The sequence below is a fragment of the Silurus aristotelis genome (assembly GCF_946808225.1).
Source record: "Silurus aristotelis genome assembly, chromosome: 28".
Classification (NCBI taxonomy): Eukaryota; Metazoa; Chordata; class Actinopteri; order Siluriformes; family Siluridae; genus Silurus; species Silurus aristotelis.
The window spans coordinates 6,224,919-6,245,393 of NC_139601.1; the positions used below are offsets into that span (position 1 = coordinate 6,224,919).

Genomic DNA, 20,475 nt, shown 5'->3' on the forward strand with positions numbered 1-20,475 from the left:
TAATGTTGCTCGGAAAGGATACACTCAGAACCACATACACACCCACACTCCACTGTAAATCCTGTCTAAACAAAAGTGAAGCTGCGTGTTAGGAACAGCACCACCAAGCTCTTTGAAAGGGCACGGCTGTGGGGAAGTGTGGAATGAGGAGCAGAAAGACACTTGTCCGAGCACGCACTGTAGCTTTCCGACTCGCACCGAAGCGCTTTTGCGCAACAAATACAAACTGTGGGGAATCCACACACAGACCTTCTCAAATATCTAATAAAAATAAATCAAACAATAAAAAAAGCCCAGGCATGGCAGTTTGATGACTACACACTTCCTCGGGTGCTCAAAAAGCCGATCTTTATGAGATTACGCCGGTTCATTACAAGTAGCTTGGGGTTATTTGGACAAGACCATAATGAAAACCCTCATGAATAGAGGAGGCACCCAATTAACATCAGGGCCATTGCAGAGAGAATGAGTCTTTCATCAAAGACCAAGAAGCAGGGCAGACTCCCATGGCAACATACGCCCCAGTCATGACACAGGGGCATGACCGAACTTTTAGCTCAATGAAAAAAGAAAAAAAAGACAGAAGGAATCCCAAACACTCGGATAATCAAATTCCTCGTGCATAGCCAGACAGATTGTACAGAAGTGATATGAATGGTGTGTCTCTCAGCCACTGTACATCGACAGAGTCGTCCATTGAGTGTTCGTCATTAAATATTTTCTGCCCTTTTGGGTTGCACCCACACTATACTGTGAACACAGCCTCTCCGCTCGGTTTACTAATTTAATTAGATATATTGACACATATGCCGCATCAGTTCAAAATTCTCAAATCTGATTGGCGTAACGTTAATTAAAGGGTCTATGTACTCACACATGCTTTATAATTTTTGATAGTAACATATAAGTATCAATCAACCAGATATTGCTATTGTGGCTGCTCCGATTAAATTGATTTGACCTCATTTACTAATAAAGCAAAACAAAATTTCTGCCATATTTACAAAAGTTTCAGAAGTGATGATTTGTCATACTGCCCTGCATATGTTAATAAATGCTCATTTCCTGACCAATCAGCTGACTTGCATTTGTTGACACCCACAAATTTATAAAAAGCAAATATTACAGCTTTAAAATAAAAAAAATGGGTTAAAAACTAAACTTCTCTGAGGTAGAACATCCATCTATGTCAGAAGAAATATGTTTCGACTTCCAATGGACCTGATCATGGACTTCAAGCTCATTATGTAAAAAAATAAAACTGCCATCTTTTTTTGTTTGTTAGTTTTTTCGATTCTCGGCCAGGAATTTCTCGCACAACAAAAAAAACCTTATCAAAGTTCAAGGACACACTAGAGCGAACATAGCACACTGCGCTACATTAGTGCTGGTTCTAATAATATTTTGCAGAGAATAAAGAGAAGGTTTCAAGACAAACACTAACATACACCCCAATCAACTAGAACATTTAAACCAATGACAGGTAAAGTGAACGACATTAATAATCCCCTTACGATGGGCCCCAATTAAAGAGTTGAATATATTTAGGTGCAAGCTCTTAAAGGTGATGTGTTAGAAGCAGATAAAAATAGGTAAGCAATCCAAAGTACACTGCTTCATGGCAAAAGGTATTTCCCCTAATGGCAATGGTCACTTTCCAAACTGATAATGCCCCTTGGCTCATTGCAAAAAAAATTTATAAATTAGACCTGATGTGAATTTTTTTTTTTTAAGAGTCTCTAGTTTGAGCACTTTGTATTAGCAAAACATAATGCTTTTATGTTTTCTACAAAAATCTTCTCTTCTATTTTTTTGCCCTTCATTTTCTATTCATTTTTGTTCTTTAACAAACGTTTTAGACGTTGAACGTTCACTGCAGGGCAAGGCCTCAAACACCACAGGGCTGGCTGTTACAAAAATAATTTGTTATTGACACGGGTGCCATAACGACGATTATTGTCCAATAATGACATACCCTGTGTTAAGTGTTTCCTTTTTTGTTCCTCTCGTACCGAAGAAAATTTGCCAACCATTACAACCGTCCATTAATGAAAGGACATCACAATTTATTACCCATTTTCAGCAAAATGGTGTTGAAAGTAAAAAAAAAACAAGTTTTCCTGTTCCCACTCAGATTATAACAGTCATAGAGTAACACCCTCATGGCATGTCTTTTTCGCTCTACACTGGGCATAATACAGAGAAATCACAACAGGTGGTGACATCACATCATCAGGTGATAGAAAGATTTACATAACTTTACCTAAGGCTACTGCGTAGCACTGACACTGGAGACTCCTTCCAAAAAAAATCATAAATAGCATTCTAGAAATTAAACAATCAACACCTTCTGGCCAATCCAAACAAAGCAATTTCACAGCACTGTTGGTAAAAATGTTCTACTGTGATACTTGGATTTTCCACAATACAGTATTTATGATACAGTATGTTTCATAATATGTAGTTAAGCAAAAGACAAACAAATAAATCAAAATGTAAAGTTATTTTTCTTTAACTTAAAAATAATCCTTACACAAGAAATTACATAATTAAAAAAAAACTAATACAAATGACAAGTCGTCTAAATCAAGAGATTTTTCTGGCAGACTTTCCTGAAAACATAAAATACAGCATGTAACTGAATCTCTTGTTTGTTATATACATGATAAGTGGTGCAGAGAATTTTGCACTCTGGTGAGAATGGACTTTATGAGGCCCTGGCTTCCAGCTGGGCTTGACGCCCGAGAAGTCATCAGTCACACGTGTCAGAGTTGATAGGAAATGAAACTCCAGCTACCTCTTTACACAACCAGAGACAAACAGACAGCCATATAAACACAAGTCTGAGTTCGGCGCTTCGGTTCTTCAACGGAAAGTGAATAAAAACTTTTACAAAATAAATCCCTGGAAAAAGAAAGTACATGTAACGTACAAAGCTGCTAAGTGCAAAGTTTATTGACAAGTAACATGGTAATTTTACTGATAAACAGCTCTGAATCCTAAAAAGCAGAATCACATGAGAAGTTAAGTAGAAGATTAATGTGACATAAGCCTTTTAAAACACTGCAATGTAACCTATTAGTGCACTGGTTCTGCTTGTGTGTGACTCAAGTAACACAAATTTCTGCAGCACAGGGAATGTCAAAAACCTCCAAAAGCGGGGCTTGGAATGTCAGAATCTTCCAGAGGCAGAGCTAGGAATGTCAAAAACCTTTACTAGCAGGGCTGGGAATGTAAAAAGCCTCCATAAGCAGGGCAGGGGATGTCAAAAACCTTCACAAGGAGAGTTGGGAATATTGAAAACTCCATAAGCAGGGCTGTGAATGTCAAAAACCTTCACAAGAAGGGTTGGGAATATTGAAAACTTCATAAGCAGGGCTGTGAATGTCAAAAACCTGAACAAAGAGGGGTCGAGAAAATTGGAAACCTCCATAGGCAGTGTTGGCGATATCAAAAACCTCCATAAACAAGACTAGTGTTAGGGTTATTTTATGTCAATAAAATAAAAAAAACAAGGCTGGGAATGTAAAGAACAATGAGAAGGACTGGGAAATCTAAATCCGAATCCTGTAACAAAGTTCTCTAGTTCTACACTTTTTTTTATTGCATCGGATTATGGGATATACAGGAGTTTTAAAAAAATTGCTTATAAAAGATTGCAAAATCTACAAGATAATGGCTTACTATTTTTTTTATGTTAAGTTAAAAATACATAAATATTAAATATCAGACTAGTCTTGCTAACTATGTAGTGGTTGGTGTGAATGAATGAATGAATGAATGAATGAATGCCAACACCATTCATACACCACAATGTCCTCAATAACTCAAATATCCATAGATAAATAATTGATTCTGTAAATTTATTTTGTTTCTGGCGTATTTTAAGCTCCAGTTTCCATGACAGAATTCACCAAACCCAAGCACACACAATTTGGTGAGTCACTCTGAACACTGTAATAGTTTGACATCTGCCCTGCAGTCACAGCTAGGATCGTAAAACAGAGCTAATGACCACGTGACGCACATCACTCCTCTGTTGACGAGTATATAAGAAGCTTTTCCTCTTCAGGCTAGTTCACGAGACATTTCAAGCATTCACGCTTCCTCCTTCCTCTTTTCTTAACTCTATCTCTGTCCCTAAAGGCATCTGCGGGGTGTAATTGACATGCGAGGAATTAACTGCCCAAGTAGAAATGAAAATTATTTTTTACCAAAAACCTCTTGGGACTGGAAAAGAAAGTAGTAACAGGAGTGAACAAATCAGTAGCTCAGAGATAAGCAGATTATGTGGACAAAAGTGGACAATAGAGTGGGGAAATAAATCCTTATTCAAAATGTCATTAAAAAAAAAAATTTCAGTAAGTAATGGCATTTAGCAAAAATGGCAGCATGCCATACACATTATATAATGCAATACATCAGAAAGGCGTGTGCAACACAGTGTGTCATATGTGCTTTTTTGCCTTTGCATACAGTATATATTGAGGTCCTGCAATTAAATTTTTAATCAAACCCTGAACAATTTACACAAATAATAAACAATCAACAAACTTGCATGACAAATGCGAAGCTGTTTTCTCCTTAAAGCACAGAGTTCCTCATCAGTGCAGCCCCAACCCAGGCCTCTAACAACCGCTCTGACCGACTTCTGAGACATTCTCCACACTGTGCAGTTAAGCATCGTTCTGCCCAGCTGTTGCAACTGCAGTCCGAGCATCAGCTCGTCCATTCAGCACATAGCCAGCATGCCAGAGGTCTCTGGAGGATCATTACCTTCTACCCAGAATCTCTCATGCAAGGGGGCCGGGGCCTCCTGACTGACAGCAAGCCTGGAAAATACCTCGCATTCCTTCATGGCACCATGCTTTTAGCAGATGCTACTTTCACTGCGAAACGCAGGCAGATGTTGGACAGAGGGGGTACGAGGGATGCAGCAAGAACAAAAAAATTACAGAAATTCACACTTAATGTGGGTCAGAGGAATCAGAATTCCCTTGGCAAAGAGGCTTTGTAGAGTTTCGGTAAAGAATGGAGAGAAGAGAAAGGAGTGTACAACACGGAAAGAGACTTTTAATTAATCGCATAGTGAGAAATAAAAAGTGAAAGGGAGTTGAGGAGGGAAATTAAATAAATAAAAAAAAAAAAAGCCTCAACCTGTCATCTTATCTGTGCAGTTAATCTATTCAAACAATTCCAACTGAATTTAATAGGCAAACAGTCGAATTACAGTACACGGTGGAAAAAAAAAAAGAAAGAGGAGAAGTAGTGTGAAAGAAAGACAGAAGTGAAATGGAGAAAACTCTAAAAAGAGAACAGAAACTTTGTTCCATTTGATATGAGATTTGCTTGAAATCTACTGGAGGCGAAACCGTCAGGAGCTGGAATGTCCCCTTTCGCTAAACATGAAAAGAGCCAAGTCTGTGGTTAAACTCCAGTCACACCTACTTACAGGAAAAGCAGAGTGTGACAAGTAATGCACTCTGTTATGAACTTTCTTTTTTATATATATAAAATATTTATTGACATGCAAACCAGCATTGCGGCCACATCTTTTATTTACTTTAATAAAGAGAGAGAGAAAGAGAGAGAGAGAGAGAGAGAGAGAGAGAGAGAGAGAGAGAGAGAGAGAGAGAGAGAGAGAGAGAGAGAGAGAGAAGGTAAAAAGGTGAAAAGCTCATTTGCAGAAACTCAGACTACAAGTGCTTTTGTAATATCCTGGTAACAATCCCAAATTTCGTGTTATATCAGTGTTGTACAAAAGATAGCCTTTTATTGCATTTATAGATTTTGTAACACTAAACTATAGATGCACCCAATCTATGCCCCTGACTGACAGCTGGACATGTGCCCACAAAACATTTTATATAGTTCTACATAGCACCAATACAGAAGACACCATACACTGTATTTTACTGACTTTACTAGAAGTTTTTAAACTAATCAGTAACCTGTGTTTTTTGTTTTTTAGTTAAAACTCAATGTTTTAATCACAGGAAATATCTTGAAATATTTGATAATTAACAGTAATTGTTATTAACAAAGAAAAAGTGATTGCCCAAATCTGAGACCTGTATCTTCTCTCTTGGAGTAGACACCTGACCTGTCTAGTCATATCTGGTTCTCCCCCAAACTGTTACCACATAGTTAGAGGCACACAATTATATAGGATGTCTTTGGATACAGTGGCGTAAAATTTTCCACTTCACTTGAACTAGGAGACCCAAACCTGTTCCAGCATGTCAACGCCCCGATCTCTATGAAGATATGGTTTACATGGGTTGTAGTAGAAGATTTTGAGTGACCTACAATAGAGCTCTGACCAAAACCATATTGAATACCTTTGGGATAAATTTAAATATTGTCTGCACCCCAGGCCTCCTCACGTCACCTCACCTGACCTCACCTACATCAGTACCTGAATTGAATACTAACGCCATTGTGGCTGAATGAGCATAAATCTCCACAAACACACTACAAAATCTAGTGGAACATCTTCCCAGAAAATTGGTGGTTATTATAACAGTATGATATTCAAAACGCACATAAGAATCTTATAGTCAGATTTCCATTAACTTTTGTCTAATTATTGTTTCTTAAACTTATGGTAGTGAATTGATTGCTTCATAGATTTTTTTTTGGTTATACGAGAGCCATATGTGATGCGTTGTTAGACATCATGGCTAAATAGACTAGCTAACCATTCGTAGCTAGCTTATATGACGGACTTAAAATGAGCTTTATTCAGCAAAAAGTACTCGAGTTTTATTTTTGAACTTACTTAAAAAAATTTTTTATATATAACAATTCTGAAGAATGCTCCTTGTGTAATATTAGAAAGTTTCCATTTTGGGTAAAACGGAAACTTCCCCAAACTTTTGCCACAACGTTGGAAGCACACAAGTGCTAAAGAATATGTTTTAATGCTGTAGCATTACATTTTCCCTTCATTGGAACTAGGCCCAAACCTGTTCCTGTATGAACTAGTGCATAAATACACATACATAATGACATGGTTTGCCAGGAATGATGTAAAAGAACTTAGGGGAATTTTGTACAGAGCCCTGACCTTAACCCCACTGAACAAAAATGAAAAATTGCACCCAGGCCTTCTTCTCCAACACCACTCACTAATGCTTTTCTGGTCGAGTTAAAAAAAATAAAAATACATCCAGCCAACCGTTTCCCCTGCATCCAAGTTCTTACTTGAACTGGTGGTCCTTGGTGCTGCGCGTCTTGGCCAGGAACCTCTCAGCCAGCTTCTCCAGATTGCGCGAGTAGTCCATTTCGATCTCGGCCTTCTTGCGGAAGAAGTCCTGCAGGTCCTGGAGGAGCTGCACACGGAGCTCACATTGCTGGTCCAGACATTTGAGCTGCTCTACAAGCTGAGCTCGGATCTCTGCCAAAAGATTGAAAGAGAGGTTTACAGTTAATTTCTTTGTGGCATTCCTTCCAAGTTCTGACAAGTCATGTACCAGGATTTAAATGTATTACCACAAGCAGTCTTTTATTATTTTAAAGCACCATCAGCAGCTGTACACAGTTAACATTCAGGCTGTTACAACCTTCAGAAGGAAATCAAGCTCAGTTCAACTCATCGACATTTCATCACCTAACCCACCCAGGAATGTGGAGTGGGCTGCTCATTATAAAAAAAGCTGGAAATTAGATGTTACCAGTAAAGGTGAATACAAGCGATTGCTTTAATGAGAAGAGTAGTTTAAAGGTGGGCAAACATTTTGTTCAATAACTAGACTCTCGGATTAGTAAAAACTCCAATGTGCTGCCTAGCCCAAGCCGAATTATTTGCAACTAACAGTTTCAAGCTCAAATGCGAATAATATTCATCAACTATGCATAACTAACAAACCACACATTTTTTCAAGTCTCCTGATATCGTCTTCGGTATTAAAGCAAATAATGTTTTTCTTTATTATTACTTAGCTAATGGCGAGCACAATAAAGTCTATGGATGTTTCCTCCATCTGGTCATATTACATAAAAACTGTGAAACCCCTCCATCATAAACAAAGTCTCGTATGTCTGAAACCCTGAATAGCTTTACCTTCGACTGTTACAAAATCCTGACATCCTCACCATCTTATTAAGAATTAGATGTTTGCTAATATAGCTTCCACTATACAAAATACTTTCCAAGTTTTAGAACAAGAGCTGAATGCAAAGTACCATTAGATTTTTGCTGCTATAGAAAACACTTTCTGGCCAAACAAAATCAAGCAGTCAACATTAGTAAAAGACAATAATTGTGGGTCCTGTATATCCCTATAATGCTCTGTCTCCTAACGTTCGTTTATAAAAACTTGACCATTTTATTCTCATTCACCTGGTGCCTTCATTTTCTTCATCTTTCTCTCACATAGACAGTGCACTAAAGCATGGCCTCAAATATATTTACTCTACTTACAAATGGACAACTGAAATGGACAGTGCACTGAATTGTGCCATTTTTAACTCTGAGGAGCTCGGCTCAATCTGCTTTAAAAACTTGAAACATCCATTACGTCACCAATAAGACAGGCAATTATGCTGAAATCTGACAACTCTATAAAACACACAGCAGAGACAATGTCAATACTGCATATTTCATGCAACATACCTACACATTAAGAGGATTCAGAGAATCGAGCTGGAATGAAAATCCTTAAACGTGAACTTAAACAGGTTGATTGCGACCATAGAACTAACGAATATGTAAAAAAAAAAAAAAAAAAAAAAAAAAAAAAAAGGCACATATTAAAATGACTGTCAAATCAGACGATATTTAAGAAATGAATACACAACTTGAAGAGAATACATAAACCTGACATTTTAAAAGCTTTTCAGACTGGAGACTGATCATACTAAATGATTCACATTTACCTTTGCATTGTCTGCTATAGAGAAACCTAATAACTTTGGTCTCCTTCATCACCACGCTATCCCATGTCACAGTAGAGTAGAGTATGAAACGAACAAAATAAACGAAAGCACCGATCGCCCGATCTGTCGGCTCTATTGTGTTTTGAGCTGAGAGTGGCAGTTCCACTGTGTCAAAGAGAAGTGGGATTTTCACTGTCTCTGACCTCTGTCCCTCCGTCGCTCACACTCGCTCTCTCTCTTCTCTCTCTCTTTCTCTCTCTGTCTCTCTAAATACAATAGTGGAGACTTTGATATTAATCCCCTCTTTAGTGACCTCACATCCCTCTATGTTCTATATCAAAACAAACATGTTAGAAAAGGAATATAGCATGAAATCAGGAAGTGATCTTGCTGCACCTAAAATATATCTGACTCACAACCGTTCATAACACCTATGGAAAATCCGCAAGATGATTGACAGCATTATTTAATAACAGGATGTCCAAATTATAATTAGGACCATTGTTGGATGTTCCCTAAGGCAAGGGACACCTTGCTTTTAGAAGCTACAATGCATTGATTTTCATGAGGCAAACCTGCAGAGAAGCAATGTTTCTACCGGCATCCCGTTTTTTTTCCCCCTCAGCCTCAGCATGTATATGTGTACATAAGACACAGTACTGAAACACACATTTAAACTGTAGGGTGTAACTATTCATACACTACCAACTTCGCTAACTAGCTATCCACTCGCAGAGTTAGCTAGCTACAAACCATATTGAATTTGCTAAAACTTTACAACACTGATTAGAGACGCAATCGGCATTACAAAAGCAAACATTTCCGATCTTTCTGCTAAGACAGAATGCAACAGCATTACTCTCGCTCGCACAGATTTACTCTCTGCTAATGTTTTAGCATAGAAATTATCTGGGTAAATCTTGGTAAGCCACTCAATATACAAGCTTTATTTCTGATTAATTTAGTTTCTCACTGTTTCAAGTGGTCTTGTTCAAAGGATGTAGTAATGAGAATCATGTACACGTATGTATGTGTCACAAACAAAAATTAAAGATGTCGTTCTAGTGTTGCCGTTCTAGTGTTCTATGCTTTATGTGCCATCACCCCACCATCTAGCCATTTCCTAATATTCTTTAAAGCATAGGTATCAAAATTAAAGACGTCGAACTTTATTGGATTTTCCCGCCTTAAATAGCACACCCATTCACAATAAGACCTTCTATACAGCAATCAGTTCAAAGTAAATGGAATTTTGGTGCTAGTGTCCTTTAGTCTTCTTTCACACAGACATGCACACTTTCTAAGGATACAAACACATTTTATAAGGCACAATCTTCTCAGTTACACTGAAATAATCTTTAAGCCGGCCTGCTGGTTTGCATGCTTTGTCAACGCCTGTCACATATAATTTCCTGCTTGCTGTATAATTTACACGAAACAGGAAATGAGTCAGCGTCTCATTGAAATGCCCAAAGATACTTACGAGGTCTTTCTATAGAATTCTGCAATTTCTATAAATGACAGAGGAGCTTACAACACTGACATGCACAGCTCAAAATATACGCCATAACATATCAAGCACTCAGCATACCACAGTATAATTTGGGAGATTTTTACTACTTTTTTTTATTTTATTTGATTTAATAAGAGACGACAGTATTTGTGGGAGGAGGGGGAGGGAGGCTTTTAGTTAGGATTAGAATAGTTAACATTATATTTCATCAGGCAACACATATTACTTCATTATTTAAAATGTAGTCAAATAAATTTTTCTTTCCAACTCGGCCCTGGTCGGGTGACCACAATGGTTGAGGGCATGTCTGAAAATTTTGGATTTTTTTTTTTGGCTAAGAAAGATTATTTAAAAATAAGATATAAACTGCTTAAAAAGGTTGGTTCCATTTGTGTGTAAAACTGGGACATGTTTGATGATCCTGCCTTTACTAGAGAAAGACAGTTTAAGAAATATACATCCTACATAACTATGCCTGGCAAAGGTGATGTCTCAGATTTCTGTAGCAAAAAGAATAAGCAAAAAAAGAAAAAATTAAATAAAAATTGTGTTCAACAATTAGAGCATGAAGAACACCAGAACCTTGAATGTCATCTGATACAATCTCACTATAGTCACAGTTAGATATGTGCTTAGATTTTCCACAGATATCACATTTAAAAAAAAAAAAAAAAAAAAATTCATGCCGTCATGAAACCCATGTGGCCATAAAATCACGAAGGCAAGTAAAAATAATTCTCTAACAGAGAAGTGGGTTTTGGGAAAAGACAGTGTTGCGAAATCCCTAAAAATCTAAAAATATCGCAAATGGAAAACTTCTCCTTTTGGTTATCGCGGGAGAAATATGAAACCAAAGGCATGGTTAAGCTAAAAGGCAATTCAGAACCAATTTCAGCTCAACTTATAAATTACGCATTTAAAATGATTTATTTACAGAAGAGTACTACTTTTTTTTCTAACGACAGTAACAAAACAATTAATAAAGTAAGAAACCAACACAAAAGAACCCTGAATAAAACAGACCATTTCTGAAATGCAAGTGTAGGAATAGGTTGGTAATCTACAACTGATGAACAAAATCCATTCTCCATTCCATTTTTTTTACAGTGAGTATTTCCATAAACATAGCATTTGCATTATTGATTAGACTGTCTGAAATATCTGAGAGCCGTGACACATGACCTTAGGACTGCACTCACAGCAAAACCACCTTCCCCCATTTCCCATGGATATGTCAGTGATGATCAGTACTATAGATCGTATTAAATTTGTTGTACCAGACCCAATGCCCAAACTGCACTCTATCTACAAGGCAGAGAGACTTGCTGTCATATGCAGCCCACATTCTATGGTCAGGAAATTTGGAATTAACTTAAAGCTATATGGAGCTTAAAAATATTTCTCATGTCCCATCAATGTCACTTTGTGCTAAAAGTTTGTTTAACCTCGATGTTTAAAAAACTTCAGGAAGAGGGGGACTACTCAAATAAGTATTTGAACACCCTGCTATTTTGCAAGTTCTCCCACTTAGAAATCATGGAGGGGTCTGAAATTGTCATCGTAGGTGCATGTCCACTGTGAGAGACATAATCTAAAAAAAAAAAATCCAGAAATCACAATATATGATTTTGAAACTATTTATTTGTATGATACAGCTGCAAATAAGTATTTGAACACCTGTCGATCAGCTAGAATTCTGACCCTCAAAGACCTGTTAGTCTGCCTTTAAAATATGCACCTGTTTGAGGTCGTTAGCTGAATAAAGACACCTGTCCACCCCATACAATCAGTAAGAATCCAACTACTAACATGGCCAAGACCATAGAGCTGTCCAAAGACACTAGAGACAAAATTGTACACCTCCACAAGGTTGGACAGGGCTACGGGGAAATTGCCAAGCAGCTTGGTGAAAAAAGGTCCACTGTTGGAGCAATCATTAGAAAATGGAAGAAGCTAAACCTGACTGTCAATCTCCCTCGGACTGGGGCTCCATGCAAGATCTCACCTCGTGGGGTCTCAATGATCCTAAGGAAGGGGAGAAATCAGCCCAGAACTACACGGGAGGAGCTGGTCAATGACCTGAAAAGAGCTGGGACGACCGTTTCCATGGTTACTGTTGGTAATACACTAAGACGTCATGGTTTGAAATCATGCATGGCACGGAAGGTTCCCCTGTTTAAACCAGCACATGTCCAGGCACGTCTTAAGTTTGCCAATGACCATTTGGATGATCCAGAGGAGTCATGGGAGAAAGTAATGTGGTCAGATGAGACCAAAATAGAACTTTTGGGTCATAATTCCACTAAACGTGTTTGGAGGAAGAAGAATGATGAGTACCATCCCAAGAACACCATCCCAACTGTGAAGCATGGGGGTGGTAGCATCATGCTTTGGGGGTGTTTTTCTGCACATGGGACAGGGCGAGTGCACTGTATTAAGGAGAGGATGACCGGGGCCATGTATTGCGAGATTTTGGGGAACAACCTCCTTCCCTCAGTTAGAGCATTGAAGATGAGTCGAGGCTGGGTCTTCCAACATGACAATGACCCGAAGCACACAGCCAGGATTGAACCAAGGAGTGGCTCTGTAAGAAGCATATCAAGGTTCTGGCGTGGCCTAGCCAGTCTCCAGACCTAAACCCAATAGAGAATCTTTGGAGGGAGCTCAAACTCCGTGTTTCTCAGCGACAGGCCAGAAACCTGACTGATCTAGAGAAGATCTGTGTGGAGGAGTGGGCCAAAATCCCTCCTGCAGTGTGTGCAAACCTGGTGAAAAACTACAGGAAACGTTTGACCTCTGTAATTGCAAACAAAGGCTACTGTACCAAATATTAACATTGACTTTCTCAGGTGTTCAAATAATTATTTGCAGCTGTATCATACAAATAAATAGTTAAAAAAATCATACATTGTGATTTCTGGATTTTTTTTTTTTTTAGATTATGTCTCTCACAATGGACATGCACCTACGATGACAATTTTAGACCCCTCCATGATTTCTAAGTGGGAGAACTTGCAAAATAGCAGGGTGTTCAAATACTTATTTTCCTCACTGTATATACCATACCAAAAGGAACACCACTGCAAACCCGTAAAATTTGCATCATCTTATCGTTCGGTTAATACTATATTGCCAAAAGTATTGGGTCACCTGGCCATAAGTATGGTATGTGATTTTTGAGCATTGCATTCCACACTTAGACCCAATTTGCTCTTAGAATTCCCTCCACTCTTCTGGAAAGCTGTTCCATTAGATTTTGGAGTGTACGTATGGATATTTGTTTTTATCAGCCACAAGGTTATTATTAAAGGCTGATGTAGGTGAGGAGGCCTGGGGTGCAGTCAGCAATTCATCCCAAAGGTGTTCAGTAGGCGTTCTATAGCAGGCCACTCAAGATCTTCCTCTCCAAAGCGTGTAAACCAGATCTTCAAGAAGCTCACTTTGTGCACAGAAGCATTGCCATGCTGCAGGTTTGAGTTTCCAAATTCAAGTGAATGCAAAATTTGATTATAGCACATCTAAAAACATCTTATACAATTGAGTGCCTCCAGCTTTGTGGTAACAGTTTGAAAAAGAACCACATATAGCAGGGAATGTCAGGTGACCCAATACTTTTGGCAATATAGTGTATATATTTAGACCCTTAATAAGCAAATCAGAGGCAATAGTGGTAGGGAAAAACTCCTTGAGACAACTAAATGATGAAATCCTCAGAGCAAACAAACACAACAGGGATTTGCTCTCTGGAGGAGAGGGATTATTGTACATTTGCTAACACTATGAACAGGTATATAATGTACAATATACAGCACAGAGACGATTATTAATGGTTTTCTAAACCAAGCTATTGAGGCGTATCCTGAGCCAAGTCCATTCTCGGCCCCCACTCCTTATCACCCCAGCTGTCACTAGTCGCTGGTTTCTACACCGGCTGTCCTAGAAGGCCGCTCCCAAAATCTGTCATGTTACATTATGTTCACGAGGCATGGGGTTTCAGACTATGGGCACTGAGCCATGCAAAAGATAAAAACATGCAAGAGATAGCCATGTTGAGCAGGATCTCCAAAGTGCTGCCCATGTTCTAGATGTAGCAAAGATTTGGTGCCATAGATTAGGCTTGCATTACAATCATGGAGAAGCAGGGATCTGGCACCTGAATAGCAATGCATGTGAAGGCAAGGTAGCCATTGCCATTTCACAGCTACAGGGGTCCCTGGTTTGATCTTGAGCTTCTGCCTGTGAGGAGGCCAACACATCCCCCCTGTTTGTGCAATGAGTTTTCACAAACCCACCAAAAACCTGCCAGTAGGTGGACTGGCAATGTTAAAGGTGTGAATAAGTGTGTGTGTTGCCCTGTGATATAGGAATGCTGTTCTATAGGTCTAGTATTCCTGCCTTGCAAGATAGGATTCAGATCTACTGCAATTCAGATGATTAAAATGAATTAAAGATGCAGGTAGCAAGCCTGGAAAGAGGGTGTCTGTGGCATTCTTCACCAGTACAACATTATGATTAAAATTAGACTATCTGAATTACAGTCCTAAAGACCTTGTCTGTCTGCCTTTATGCTTGATCTAAAGTTATAGCTGACACACATCAAATCCTGTCACATACAGGAACTTCTTGTTTGCCTCTAAACCAGCTGAAAACACTTTGTGGGGCAGTGTTTGGTCAGAATTCTGTCCTGCCATCACATTGCAAGATGCAGGGGGATGAGCATTTCTTAAAAAATGTATTGTGTTATTTTTTAGATGCTGAGTAAAAATGTTTAGTCGAGTTAAAAAAAAAAAAGGTAGGCTTCAGCTCTAGAGAGCGGGTTTGGCAGGGATTTGTTCTAACATCAGGGAACATTGTAAAGCAGAGATGTTAGGGAATATCATAAAGATATATTCTTTGATTTAGAGGCATTTGTAGCAGAAATCTGCTGCAATTTTTGTAGACCCGAAAGATATCGTCTTTATGAATCTGGAACACTCTGGATTCTTTTTTGATTTGGCCCAATTAAGAGCATTTCCTGGGACAACAGAGAGTCACATATCTACTTGTTCAGTGTCAAATCAAACATAGGGAACAATACCAGGGTGCATGTAAATTTTTTTAGAGATTTGGTTGCTGTGTGGTCCAGCCCTAGCCATACAGCTGCAGAAAGTAGGAGTAGGTACATAAAGAAATGCATGCAAACATACATGAATACATATGTGTGAGTGGTGATGGAACACTCAGCATTGTGCAACTATAAGCCACCTCATTGTGCTTGAACTTTTACAGTTGATATTACAAAGACCATAATGACTATAATGAAACAGGACGCCTGAAAGGAGGCAGTTGTTTTTCCGGAGAGGGGGTTGCTGCATGTTTGCGTCACTGGAGCAGCTCAGAGGAAGGCCTACATTCATCTGAGCAAACAGGAAGTGGAGGACATTGAGAACTGGGAGGAAGTGGGCTTGCTTTCTTGGAGTCAGAGAGATAGGGTTAAAATTTTCAAATTGGAACTAAGCTGAAAAAAAGAACAGTCTCCTATACCCAAATCTCTGGAAATTGTATCTCTCCTCAGAGTAACAATGCTAAACTATGATTAGCATCTGTCCCGTGTATACGCAAAAAAACCATTTCCTCAGCAAGAGACACTACTTTACAGCAGAATTAACATGAAGATTTTGTCCCAACTGTACTGCTCTAGACAAAAGTGGCACAATGTAAATAAATCACAGCTACAATGCTCATTTACAGCCACCAATAGGAAGGAAATTTGGATTTTTGGAATTGGATTATATGGACATGACAGAATCAAATACTCTAGCAACAAAAGTAAAATGTAAACAAAAAATGGTAATGGACGGACAAAAAAAAAAAAAAAAAAAAAAAGGAATCGCATTTTCTGTAAGAGCCTTGCTTTATAAAATAATCTCTAATGTATAATCTGCCACAGAATACATGTCCTTTTATAGAATTCAGTCAAGACTTTATTGGGATCATATAATACAGTGGGTCGAGTCTCAAAAGCGCATCAGAATAGCGGAGTCTGAAAATGATTTTGAGTTGAGAACTGTTAATTCGAAACCAGTGGCTAACAATTAAGTCTGAGCTGTTGCCACGTCTCATACACGCTGCATTGCCTCAGGGTCCTTAGTGCAATTTTATCCAGTGCTCACTATGATGTTTCAACAAGATAGGATTCAAATGAAAGACTCAAGGGAGGAGGTGTTTCGATTTCAGCAGGTGAAACAGAAAATGAAACGGGGGAATTTGACGATTAAAAAAGGAAACAGCTATTATCATGTACATAAGCTGTGTATCAAAGTAAAAATGAAGTGAAGATTGACATATCCGCATTGTGTTTTACCAAACAAGTATGCTCTCGGTATCCACAAATTGATAAAGAAAAGCCGTATTATGGCCCTTTTGTGATCAGAAACCATCTTGGGGATCATATGGCAAGATACAGATGGAGAGGAATTAAGAGGGGGAGGTGGATGAGAGAGAGGATGGAGGAAGAAAGCGAGCGACTGCATGTTGTCATGCCACTTCTCAGTATGCCAAAGAGCATCAGAATGAAGAAGTGGTAAAGGACAAGGTCCCATTACGAAGCAGCTGTCAGAGCAAAAGAAACCACTACAGAAGAGGAACAAAAGGACAGGAAGCGTATGTATGTGTGCAAGTGTGCGTGTGTGTGTGTGTGTGTGGGCTTGGGTTTGCCTACAGGCCTATCTGCTTGTACCACCAAAATAAGCCGAAGCTGACAGAATACCAGCAAATCATTTTACCCACCAATTTTCATAATCAAGACGTTACTATGGAAACTGCCTTTCTCGAACCATACCCAAGACTACAAGGTATGAGATTAAAAATAAAACGGTTACCAATCGTACTGCATGATTAATCATTTAACGGGTAATTGGGATGCCGCTGGCAGCTCAGATCTCCCTACAATGCCCCATCCGGACGAATTAACAATACAGCTTTCCTTGCAAATACAAAACGGTTACCGTAGAGCAGTTTAGAAAAAAAAATGGAGCCATCACCCAATTCATATACGGTTTATAATAGCAGGATGAAAAACATTCATGTGATTAATCCAGTGAGATATGGGCTGAGAAGACAGCAGATCTGAAACCCGAGAGGAATTACTAACAAACATGTTAAACCGAAACCAGACAAAAGACTCCAAAGAAGGGAAGCAAAAACAGGAGAAAATTCAGTAAAATCATACTGGTAACAGGAACAGTTGGGTTTTCCCTCTCTTTAGAAGGTATTTCCAGTATTTAAATATTACACAACGTGTTATACAAAGATTTTTTCTTTGATTATAGTGTGGAGGCACTATAGCACAGTAGGTAGCGTTGCTAACCCAGGATTACTATATGTGTAGAGTTCCATATATTAATCCAATGAATATCCAATATTCCCTGCCTTGCTTCCAACCTGTGCACGTAGATACACTGGCTATGCTAAAGTATTAGGTCTGAATGTGTGTATGTGGTTCCTGTGGCACAGAATATTTTAAACTTCTGCCTAGCTTCTCAAAGACAGAACAAAGATTTACCATGTCCCTGACCAGTCTAAAGAATGTCAATGTCAGCTACGTAAAAGAACCATTGGAGCACTGAATGGTTACAGATTTGTTTAAAGGCCTAAAAGGGCAGCTTGGAGGTTCTGTCATTTGAACTCTTAATCTATACCACCAAACCAACACCACAAAATGCTGACCTGCTGAATTAATTATTTTAATTTTATTTATTTTTTTTAGATTAGAAGCCCAAAATGCTTGGAATCAATGTATGACATCTCTTTCTAAGAACAACCATTACTCAGTTCCATTAACATTCATAATACTGAGTTGTCCCTTGGCACAAGAATTGTGCTTTTAGAACCTGGCAAAGAACCACAGAATTACAGCACAAAGTCTGACACAAAAGAGCTCACTGCAGAAGAAGGGTGAGGTCCAAAATCTGGCTCCTCCAAAGACACTGTAGAAAAAAAGATCCTCTTGTAGAGCTCATTCAGGGACAGAAGTAAGAAGGAAAAGCCTTGAATTTTGATTGGTTGACACAGAAAGACCCTAGCCAGTGCAAACAGGATTGTTGACACAGGCAGAAACCCAGGTCCATTAAACTGACTGTGAGCAGCCATCCTTCATAACATTCTTGTACATGGTAACAACAGAAGGTGCATCTAACCATCCTGTGCCCTCAGGCAATAAATGTCCCAAACATGGCCAGGAGAAGGTTACTAAGCAGGGGGTGGAATTCCTATGGAAAGTGCTGGAAGAAAAAAGCTCTTGAGATTAAGCATACAAGAAAAAAGAGTTAACTCACTGCTGAGCCTTCAGGTCCAGGTCATGCCTCCTATCTGTAACATGGCAGGAGGCCATGTTGAACTTATGAAACTGGATGAGAGCTTGAGAAGCAAGTAAAGAGGGAGTAGAAAAAAAGAGAGCAAGCTTACTAAATAAATAGTTAAAACAGCCAGAGAACAAAAGAGTCAGTGGTTGTTGTGTGCTACATGTCATTCTGATCAATACTATGTATTTATTCAGTTTATTTCCCATTCAATGGTCTGAATTGAATGACCTTGTAGACCATGCTACACTGAGCATTATGACCCTGTTCTTGAAGAGTAATAAGACCTTTATCAATTAGCAGTTGGAACGCAGGGATTTTAATGCTTTCACTAGTCCATTAGTGAATAGATGGTCCTGAAGATAATTGTTGAGTTGCAATCAGGGTTATTTAACAATCCATAAACTCGAATCGCTTGGGGTTTGTTTGCAAGGACAGACACAGGAAAAAAAAAATTGTGAAACTTTCTGTCTGAAACAGTGGTCCTACAAGCATCATTATTCCTTTCCTCAAAAGAAAAAAAACAAAAAGATGAAATGTCCACCTACCTACCATCTGCCTCTAAAACAAATAACCTGCGATGAGGGCACTGCATTCGTGTGCTTCAGTCCACATGAAATTCAGATTAAATTAGAATCTTCCTTCTTGACACACTGCCAGACATCTTAGTTTACAATCACATCTGTTTACCCCCCCCCCCTCCCCCTTTGTGGTCAAGTTTAGCTACTAAGTCCAGTTTTGACAGAATACTAGCCATATGCCAAACAAATTGATAAGAAAGCTATTTATCACTAACTCGTAAGCCAATTACCAAGATCATCGCATGCTCATGTGTTTGTGGAGTGAAAAAGATCAGCTCTCCTTCGAGACCAGAGTTTGGAGAACCTCATGTTAAATCGTCAGACGACACAACGGTCTTCCGTTTATGGTGGAAAAGCGGGTCATTGAGGTGACCCATTTCTAGGATGGCCGGATGATGGGCCTATTCAAGCAAAAAAACAATAGGGTCAACCAGTAACATTCTGCTTTATGATAGCACGAATTATCTGGGTGTAGGATGCTTATTCACAAAACAAACAGCTGGTCATTGCTTTAGTCTATGTGGTAAACAGACAGAGTAAATGCCCCTGCACCAGCTGTGTGTGTACAAAAGAGCAAAGTCCTACAAACACACTTTGCCTTTTCGATCGTTCCTCAAAGATTAGGTTGATTTGCAAGTTTAAAACAAACATTTGGTACAGTGGGTAACATTGCTGCTCCACTATTTCTGGGCCCATGTCAGAGAGTGGTTTACAGTCTGTGAGGATTTTTTTTTTATATATATTGGTCTGGGTTTCCTCCCACTTCCCACAGATAGGTAGGTATTTAAAATGGCTACCCTAGATTTCCCCAAGACAATTAATAACTGAAAGGAAGCTTAGCAGAGATTTTTTTCCAACTAGAAATGTCCCAAGATGAACTCTGATGAACAATATTCTTTTTAATTTTTATACTGTGACATATCAATAATGATTTAAAATGTTCAATCTTCGCTGGCACTATTTCCTACTTGTGCACTGCAAATCTTCCAAAACACCCACTTGACCCTATCTCTTCAGGACATAACACTTGCAGTCCAAAAATTCATCAAAGTATTGTCAGACCACCTACTGCCATGAAGCAGTCAGGTGACCTTCTGATCCTTGAGGGCTTACCTCATCTGGGCCACTTACTTATTTTATTCCCTACTTTAACTTGCCTCTC

The 20,475-nt window shown here is 38.8% G+C and overlaps 1 protein-coding gene and 1 long non-coding RNA gene across 11 annotated transcripts in view; one reads left to right on the plus strand and one right to left on the minus strand.

The window, feature by feature from the left end:
* Positions 1 to 20,475, plus strand: part of LOC310722062 — a 456,255-nt gene that overhangs the window by 249,813 nt on the left and 185,967 nt on the right. The gene's annotated exons all lie outside the window — the stretch shown is intronic.
* The window catches only part of srgap2 (SLIT-ROBO Rho GTPase activating protein 2), a 90,188-nt gene that overhangs the window by 40,332 nt on the left and 29,381 nt on the right, over positions 1 to 20,475 (minus strand). For 6 of the 10 annotated variants that reach the window (XR_014532234.1, XM_083534066.1, XM_083534063.1 and 3 more), the window contains exon 3: positions 7,207 to 7,399. Coding sequence is in view for 8 of the 10 variants with exons in the window: in XM_083534066.1 (XP_083390192.1) it covers positions 7,207 to 7,399 (193 nt within the window). In the remaining 2 variants the exon portion in view is untranslated. Of the gene's footprint in view, positions 1 to 7,206; positions 7,400 to 8,344; positions 8,365 to 8,880; positions 9,285 to 20,475 lie in introns of those variants that run through there. The other 4 variants (XR_014532235.1, XM_083534069.1, XM_083534068.1 and 1 more) reach the window with 4 other exon arrangements.